Source organism: Ursus maritimus, unplaced genomic scaffold (assembly GCF_017311325.1).
Source record: "Ursus maritimus isolate PB19 unplaced genomic scaffold, ASM1731132v1 scaffold_7, whole genome shotgun sequence".
In the NCBI taxonomy this organism is placed as follows: domain Eukaryota; kingdom Metazoa; phylum Chordata; class Mammalia; order Carnivora; family Ursidae; genus Ursus; species Ursus maritimus.
Genome location: NW_024426885.1, coordinates 2,007,452 through 2,016,904, shown reverse-complemented (window position 1 = coordinate 2,016,904; position 9,453 = coordinate 2,007,452). Strand labels below are relative to the sequence as shown.

Genomic DNA, 9,453 nt, shown 5'->3' with positions numbered 1-9,453 from the left:
AGCTCGGGGATGGCCAGCCACACCTGCTCCTCCAGATGAGGACACGGCCGCCCGCAGCAGCGACCTGTCGTCGTGGGGACATGCTCATGTTGGTGCGCGTGTGCTCAGCTCTAGGACTGGTGGCCTTGCTATCTCTTGTGAAGATCGGTCAGGCTGGTGACCTCACAGTGTCACTCCAGACAGAAGATGGTCCAGATGCTGGGATGCATGGGTGCCACCTGGGCAAAGGCCAGGATGCTGAGGGCGCGCGGCCCGGACAACTGACAGGGGCGGCTCAGCGCCCTGTGTCCACGTTCCTGGGAGAAACGGGGCCCCTGCCCCTCCCTCGGAGGGAAGGCTGCTCTCGTGGGGATGAAAAGACAGAAGCCGGTGGGAAAGGCGGGGATGGCGGCTTCTGGGCCCTGTCCTCCCCCTGCCGAGGTGGGGCAACGAGCCGCGTGTGCACCGGTCTCTGCCCCTGAACGCAGCCACGTTAACACCGCTGCGCAACTCCTGAGAGCAGCTACCTCTCTGTCTTTGGTGACCGTGTGTAAATGTATTTCCCATTTTCCAACGAGCAGCAGAAAGGCGCTGGGCAGCCATCCGCAGAGCTGGACTCCCGCTCCGGAGTCCTGGTCCGCTGTCCGTCCAGCCTCTCGGAGAGGAGACGCGGGCCCTCAGGAGGCTTGCTCTCAGCGCCCACCGAGGCCCGGGACCGGCCCGCTTTGTCATCCCAGAGCAGCGGCCGCGACGGCTCTGGGCTTCGGGGGACTCTGGCTTTCTGGAGAGTCACGGTGTCACCTCCGCCCCGTGGAGTCCACCGGAGTCTGGCACGGGCGACCGCAGGGCCTGCTCCCCGCGCCGGGTCCCGGCCATCGTGTCCCTGCCTGGTCAGACGACGCGGGCGAGGGGTTCCCCACACCCATCTGTGCCGCGGCAGGAACGCGAGGCCACCTGCAGACTCATCAAAGTGGGCGGAGAACAGAGCAGGGACGGCACAGCTCAGCCCCGTCCCAGGGGCTGCTTGCTGGGGAGCCTCTCAAATGGTAGCCTCCCACCGCACCCCCTCTGTCGGCAGTAACTAAGCCACTCTGACATTTTGCTGAACATTAGAATCCCCTCCCCAACAAGTAACGTCTCACCTGTCCCTTCCCTGACATAATGAGAGACTCGATTATGCTAAGGGGACAGAGTGACATTTGGCTTCTCTTCAGAGATGACGTGCGTGGGCTCCAGGCTCGGCCACCTGCCTGCACAGAGGACTGCGCGTGTCCTGCCACGTGACCTGCCCAGCATCCTCTTAACTGCACTGTCCAATTACTTTGCTCCTGTCAAACATCAGCCACACCTAGTATGCTTTGGGGAATTTTCCTTTCTTTCTGGAAAAGTTCTACCAACCTCACACAAGAATATATTTTTTACATTAGTTATTTTAAAGTCAAATGTGTCCACCACCCATATTCAGAGAAGTACAGAGAACCTACTTTTAAAACTTCACATTCAGTGGATTAATCGTTATAAGTGAATAGGACGATGCCCTTGGTGGGTGGTAAGATGGCGAATAAAGTCAGAATAAAAACCATGCTCTTAACATAAAGTCGGGAGGAGCGGAGGGTGCACTTGGGGCATTGTGCCTCTAGGCACCTGTTCAAAGGATGCCCTCCCGCACAAGGCACGAGGCTACGCCTGCTGCCGGCTTCTCCGTGGTCATGCTGGGCCCCCGGCGCCAGCCCCCACCGCAGCCACGCTGGCAGCTCCCCACATGCTCCTGCCAAACTGCCTCCTTCCTCATGGCAACCTCACGAGCGGGCCTCGCCGCGAGGCGGCACCTGCTGGCTGGCGGGGTCAGCTCGAGCTCTTGCGGGTCCCGAGCACGTGCTCATCTCCTCCTGAGCCGCTGCGAAAAGGACTCCAGGTTTGGCTATGGAGGCATCACGGACACAAACTTGTACTGCATCAGTCTTGACTTTTTGGAAAATGGTCTTATTTCAAAACTAATGTTTGTTTCTTTAATTTTACAAAAAATAGTAAATTACTGGCAAATCCATAATCTTTAAAGAATTCTAAAATGTTAATTAATGACTGGCACTGGCATTGATGGTCAATTGAGCCAAAGGCTCATGATCTTTACACTTTTCAGTCTTTACTTTTTTCGTGTCTTCAGCGCCTCCAAGGAACACATTTTAATGACCTTCCAATTAACAGAGTGGCTGAGTTGTCCCAGAATGGCCATGTGGGTCAAAAGCCAGATTATAAAGAAGGAGGAGGAGGACGAGCCAGAGAAATGGAGAAACAAATCCATAAGAGACTGAACAACCCTCTTCTAGAATGACCACGCCGAAGACAGGAGCAGATTTGGAAGAAGAGCTCAGATTACATCACGTCTCTCCCCGGCTCCCTCTTCCATTTTGAGTCAGAAAGGACGTCCCTTTCTATGAAACTTCATACGTAGTCTTCATTTTCCTGCTTCTCCTTAAACCCTCCTGACGGCATGAGGCTCCATGAGCGTCTGAGTAGCAGAGCTGGCCCAAGACATCTTTCTGGGCTCCGAAGCCATGTCCATGGTTCAGCCAGCACAGGCAGGAAGAACGAGGGGTCGGCACCTCCCCCACGTCCGCCAGGTGTCCCGGCACCGACCTGGCATTTCTGAAGGGCTTTGTGTGATGCTAGTATCTTTAAGAAGGCTGTATGTCCAGCCACGTCTCATCAGCCTGAAACCTCTAGAATCTTCTAGAAATCCCGAGTTTTCTCTGGAGAATGTTGGTCTGAGGTCAAGGCTCGGGTCTGTGGGTGATGTCTCATTCTTGGATCTGACCTGAGCTGGCAGTCTGAGCCCTCACCCTTCCCTCTGGAGGGGGTCTTCTCCTGAAGGCAGGAGTGGGGTCTGTCTGACCGACGGGACCACCGTGGAGAGGGCTGCCTTCAGCGGAAGAACAAGAACCAGATTCCCCCAGACTTGAGCGGAGAGCCCTGGTGTTTGACGGTGAGAAGGAAAGAGACTCAGGAAAGCACAGAGCTCCTGGGAGGTGCTGCCCACCCGCGGCCACCCACCAGCACCTGCAGGACCTGCCAGCATCCCCAGCTCACCTCCAAGGGACCCAGTCACATCCCATCATTCCCCCACCCCACTTCCACATGGACGCCTCACCATCAAGCCCTCCTGATCGGAGAGGAAAGCCATGTTCCTGGACTACCCCCATCTGTGACAGTACCTCGACACGCCACGGGCAGATTCAGATGCCCCAACGCACTGGTGGCCAGTGAGGGCGACACGGGACGGAGCCAGGGCCCTGCACCTCCCGTGGGTCCCCTGCCCTCCCACTGCCCGAGAACTGACCGACCAGAAGAAAGGCCGACCAGCAGCAAATGCAGAACAAGGCTGTCAGGACTGGTTGAAGGAAGGGAAGCAGCAGAGCTGCCCAGGCAGGAGAGCCCTTCCCGGAGGCAGAACACGGTGTCAGGCGGTGCGCTGGGACTAGGCTCCCACACGTGGGAAGCCAAGATTACTGAGGATGTCAGACCACGTCGCACGCGAAGCCACCTCCCAAGTGGAGAACGAGGGCGTGGGACCCTCCCTCCGTGAGGTCGAGGGTTCGTCCTCCGTGCTCAGGGGACGAGCAAACCCAGGCTCGAAGGTGTGCTGGGTGGGTCTGTCGATAGTCCCGTCCTTAACCCAACTGGCTCAACAAGGCCAAGACGCTCTCCTTCAAGGGGCGCTGAGTCAGAAAAGCGCAAACGGAGGAGTGGAGAGCGGGCACTGGCAGCTTCTCTGTAACCTCGGGGAAGAACCGCACAGGTTCAGCCAGCAGGCCTGACTCCCACCCAGAAAGTGCATCCTTGGGGCTTGGAAGCCATCCGTGCATGTGCGGGCATGCCATGTCCTGCCCAACGGTGACCCTGCCACCGCCTGGCCAGCACGCTCAGGGCTGCCGTCCCATCCTGCTGGTGAGTCAGCGAGAGGACGCCGGAGTTCAGGCTCCTGGCTGGCTGCCGCTGGGGCTGCAGGCCCAGTAAGGGCACACCCTGATTCACAATTTATGGGTGACAACAAGGGTCAGTAGGATTTCCCTGATCTCACTTAGCATTTTGGATTCTAACATGGCATCACTGAGGAAGGCAAACCGTGGCTTCACAGTTAGAAAGTACCCTGCTCAAGGTCACATTTTCTACCGAATTATAATCCTCCGAGGGCCACTCACCTGTGCTGAATTTCCCCCCACCCCCTAAGCAGGACTTGGACAGTGTGTCTACCTTAGAGACACACTGGAGAGAGTTCGGTTATAGAAGAGCCCAAGCACTGTTTGCGGCATAATAAAAATACGCATGTGGTCTTCACCCCTCATTCGATTCCTGGCAAATCACCTGGCCAGTGATCCAGTCAGTCACGCCTTTGTAATGCAACGTCCACAAACAACGGGGTTGCGAACACTCGTGTCCTCGGGTGCTGCTCTCAGGGGCACAGAAGCTCCTGGACCTCCCCACACAGCTCAACCACTGGTCTCCTCCACCTGGCTGTTCCAGGGTTACAGCCTTCCTAATACAACTATAACCACAAGGAAACCTTTCTCCTGAGCTCTGTGAGTCACCCTAGCAAATTATCACACCCGAGGGGAAGTTGTAGGAACCCCCGCATTTGTGATCGGCGAGGCCAACGTGCAGGTGGCCCGGGACCCCATCTGCATCTGGGTCTGAAGCCAGGGCAACATTGAGCGACAGAGCTCTTGGCCCCTGGGTCTGGGCAACTCCATGTCAGTGTCACAACTGAACTGAATTGTAGGACGGTCCCTAAGTGTGGGGATGACTGGAGAACTGGGTGTGAACTGTGGGTTAGCAGAAGAAGGTTCATCCCTAACAGCGTGTTCAGGGTGCAGGATGGCTTCTGTCTTCGGCTCAAGACAGAGGGAGGGGCCACCAGGGCTGTCGTGCAAAGAAGGAGCATAGCCCAGTCTCTGGTGAAGAACGTGGTTTACCAGAATAAGCAGGTGCTCGGGGTGGAGCCGCAGGGCCCAGCAGATGTCCAGGGTGTTCTTCCAGCATTGCTGGCCAGCGGCACGATGCCAGGCTGATGGCGCGCCGGGACCAGCAGCAGGTGGCTGTCCCTACGCAGAGGGCACCTGACGCAAGGGTGCGGTCTATTGTCTGAATTCACTGTTCCTTCCAGCTCTGTCCTACCCTCTCATCTTCAGATTTTAAAGCTAATTTTTATTATAATAACCTTTTCCTTCTGCTTCCAAATTACTCTATTATAAAAGGACATTTTTAAAAACCAAAGACAGTGGCCCCCTCGTGGAGGGTACTTTGAGTACGGCATACTCAAAGATCAGGGATCCTCACAGGGCAGCTGGGGAGCCAGACATGTCTTTAATTAACAGCCACTCAGGGACTATGTTCTTGGAGTAGAGGGAAAAAAGCTCTTTGAAGTGTAATGCCTGCTACATTTTCTTCAGACACCGTCGTTCACGGATATATATATGCAACAGTTTATTATTTCAACACAGACTCGCAAGTGTATGGGAACAGGACAGCTCATCGTTTAAATGCTATTTTTCTTTCTGCAACATGTCACAACAGTGTGGAGCCGCCCTGAGCCGCACATTAATTGTCCAAAGCACAGCGTTACCTAAGGAACGTGCGCTTTCTCCCCGGTGCCAACAGGCAAGCGCTGGGTGTAGACAAGGCTGTCCCTGCTCTCGGGTCTCGGGGCATCTTACCAGGGGGATCCGGGCACCGGGGTGGAGGCCACGGGTCTGTTTCCCTCGGCCACGCTGTCCTCTCTGGTCATGAGCATCGACGGAGGCTCCTTTCAACAGAAATAGAAGGACAGCACTGGTTTTTTTTAATTTTAAACACTCATCTTCAATTAGGCAACCAAGTGAAGAATAACAAGTCTCCTGCAGACAGACCTGCCTATAGCACCCACTCGATAACGACCCGCTCAGCACAGCAAAGCAAATGGGACTGAGCAATTATGCTGAGAATACGGAATTTAAGGCACAGCAGACCGTGCTGAGTAACTCAGACAAAGGCATCTCCCTAATTACCCCAGATTGGCTAAACTATCTGCTTTTGCAGACACGGAGACAGGCAGCCGCGGCCAACAGAGTGTTTCTGGATGCCTTAACATCTCGTGGGTAAAAAATCACGCAGATTCATCTCCAGAAATAGGCTGACCCAGAGGCTGGGGTCCAGGGCTTCCTAAACTTTGCACTGTGGCAGGGACCCTGGAAGCGGCAAGGGGTCCTGGGTGCAGCTGGGGCTTGCTCACCCCAGGCCCTTGAAGGCAGGGGGAAGGGAGGAAGACACAAGCCTGCTTCCTTGCAGCCCCCCAGTGAGGCTGGCCTCCCCTTTCTGAGCGTCTAGCTGGGGGCAGCATTCAGGGGGTATGACATGGTGCAGGGGATTGTGGGGCAGAGTTGGGTTTGAAATCCACTCTGTCTCTGTTTAGAAAATAAGGAATGTCTGAACATGACACCACCTAGAAGAAAATGAAGATTTATTCTCTAATATTAAAAAGAAAAAAAAAAACATGGCTGGGACACTCGCTCATCATTCATTATGGATACAATTTGGAGAGAAATGAAAGTTGCTTGCGGACAGAAACTACAGGGAGGTTATAACAGCAACATAAATGCAGACCGAAGGTTCGGACTAACTTCTTCAGCTGCCTTCCTGTGGGAGGAACGCTGGCTCATCGTCAGACCTCCGGAGGGAAAACAGAACCGAGTTCCTGCAGGTAGAACTGCAAAGCCACGATGAGGAATCTTTAAGAAAATGTCACCTCCACTCTGGAGCAGCTGAAGGAGAGAAAGGGAGTTGCAGGGAGCACAGTAAACTATCGTAGTGGGGGGAGGACGGTGTTTTCCTTTCCAGCTGTTTCCATAGTTTTAATCTCAAGCTTGGAATATATGATACTGGGTTCTCTTTCTCTTAAAAAATCAGGTGAGTTTAAAAACCAACAGGATGTTATTCAAAGCAACGACCAGGCTCTCAGCTGAGAATGTCAGGTGCAATTAAAGCTCTAGATTCCTTGAATAAAAGGGGGGGAAAAAACACGGTGCCATCTCAATTTCCAGCATGGCTTGTGTCAGGACCTTAAGGGACACTGTAGGTGAGGAGGTGGGTAACCATGTGTATGAATGGTCTGGACTAACAGGCTCCGCGGGGCCACGCCGCCGTGCGAGCACCTGCCGCAGAGCCCGCCAGCGAGGAGGGCGTGTACACGGAAGGCCGCGCACACCCACACGCACCTCGGCCAGAACTGTAAACTGTGCCAGCCTCCGTGCAAACCGACGAGCTGCAAAGGCAAACGCTAAACTATGGAAGCACTGAAACACGAGATTCAGACAAAACGCTCAGGGCCCCGAGTGTCTGGGAGACCAGGGTGAAGGAGGTCCCACGCAAGGAAACGTGGCGCTCTGTGGGGCCGCCCCCGTTGCCACCTGCCCACCCACAAGACGAGGACTTGGAAGGGCATGAGTGGCCAGTGTGAGCAGAGCCGGCCGAGAGGAAGGACAGGAGTCCTGAGCTGACAACATTCCTCCGGAAAAGTCCCCGTGGGGCCTCAGGTTGAGGGCAAAGAGGGCAGGGCACCTTTCCACCATCAGACAGACGATGCCCGGGAAGTGAGGGACCGTCTCCCTCCTGCATGACCATCTTGGGCTTTCACGGGGATCCTCCTGTGACTCTCCATTCGCGGGCACAGATAATGTCACGGAATAAATGATTTTTAATTTACATAATTATCCCTGAGTTAAATTTAAGAATAATTTCTTTTAGAATTTTTGGGTAGCAGAAGACATCTTTCCTTCCTATGAGGAAAAAACTCAGGATAAATAATGAACATAAAGGGGAGAACTCAGAAAGTGGTGTTAAAAAAATATATTGAGACCAGAGTTTATACTACTAATCCAATTAGAACAACGAGGGGAGATTTTCATTATGAAGCTAATTGAACGCTAGAAACCCAACGAGGGCTCTGCGCAGTGGATTACCCCGGGTAATTACGCATGCAGGTTTGGCGGGGCATGATTTGTGGCAGGGATACCGTTTAAATTTGGCAAGGCTGGGATTCTCTCCGCTAATTACCAAGGTCGTCTCCGTGTGGCACACGCTGCTCACGATTTCCTGTTGGTGATAAAAATGGCATAAAACTCCCTTTCCACACTAAAGTGATAAAAGTGAATTAGAGGCGCGGAGCCCAGGGATAAAGAAAGTAGTTAAGGCACTAGAAAGGATATTTGCTGAATAAATATGTAATTCTGGCGTGGGTGTTCATCTCTTACAGAGAAATCCTACGTCCGGGAGCAAAAGTTCAATGTGCGTGAACATTCGTGACCCACTTACGCCACCGAACATTGGCGCTAAGGACAGGAGGGTGCCCAGGACTGTCCATCGCGGGGGCACTGGTAGGAAAGCCGGCGGGAACGGGCATGTTCACAGCACCTGCGGCAGAGATGGACCCAATGGAAGCAAGTTCGAGAGAAGGTGAGCAAGGCTCTGAGGCGGACCGCGGGCCTCCAGGATACTTCACAGATCAGAGCAAATTAAGTGCCATTTGTGATTTTCAAATGTAGCAATAAAAGCTAATCCCTTGGGTCGTTCATTGGAAGGTAAACTCGCCAAACGCACTCATGGTCAATCCTTAAAATGCCATTTGGCAGAAAGGAAAAGAGAAGCCTCAGATTAGAATGGGTGGAAAAAAACCAAACGTGTGTGGGGGGAGGAGGTGCACACACACCTAAAAAAATCCAAACACAGGCTCCGGCCTTGCCCCGGTGGTGTCTGTGGACCTGTGGCCAGGCGCCCCGCACGCACCCCTGTGGGAAACACACGCTTCGGGAAGCCAGGTCCCCACCCAAGCTCCTCCAGACAGAGCTGGACCGGCGAGCCCTGGAACCGGGACCTACCGGGCAGGCCAGGCAGCTGTTCCCCAAGCCCTCGGACCCCCGCCCCCCCTGCTGTGTCCTGGAGGGTGCCCCCCAGATTTGGCCCCATTTCACAGAGCAGACCGCAACGCAGCACCGCACGAGAGCCAGGTGGGAAACCAGGTGCAGGGACGGGGGAGGGTTAGTGCCCTGAGCCCCCCTCCACCCTAGGTTTCACATCTCTAAAACACAAGCAGCGTCCACAGACCCACCTTCTCTTCCCCGTCCCCGGCTGGGCTCTTCCTCTCGGCGGCGTGCAGCATGAGGCCCGGAGGGCAGGGCGCTCGGCTGTGCTCCCTGCTTTTATCTGTCGGACCAAAACAACTGTCGTTAGCATCCCATTCGTCACATCACTTTGGAAAACTAAACAAGGACAGAGAGTGGCCTTGAAATTCAACTTGGCAGCCCACATGGCGCATCCCACAGAAAGGTCGTGTTGACCCAGGCCTTGATGGTGGTCTTGTGACTGAGTCCCTCCCAGGACACGGAGCTCCCCTGGCAACGCCTGCTAAGCCCGGGCACCAGCCACAATGCTGCGGCCACAGCCGGT

General features: G+C 54.6%; 1 protein-coding gene across 1 annotated transcript in view; it reads right to left on the bottom strand.

Moving 5' to 3' along the window:
• Positions 1–9,453, bottom strand: part of TCERG1L (transcription elongation regulator 1 like) — a 182,832-nt gene that overhangs the window by 56,047 nt on the left and 117,332 nt on the right. Inside the window, exons 5-6 of the mRNA XM_040624770.1 lie at positions 9,116–9,210; positions 5,691–5,779 (exon numbers count right to left, since the gene is read on the bottom strand). Of these exons, the coding sequence (XP_040480704.1) occupies positions 5,691–5,779; positions 9,116–9,210 (184 nt within the window). The remainder of the gene's footprint in view (positions 1–5,690; positions 5,780–9,115; positions 9,211–9,453) is intronic.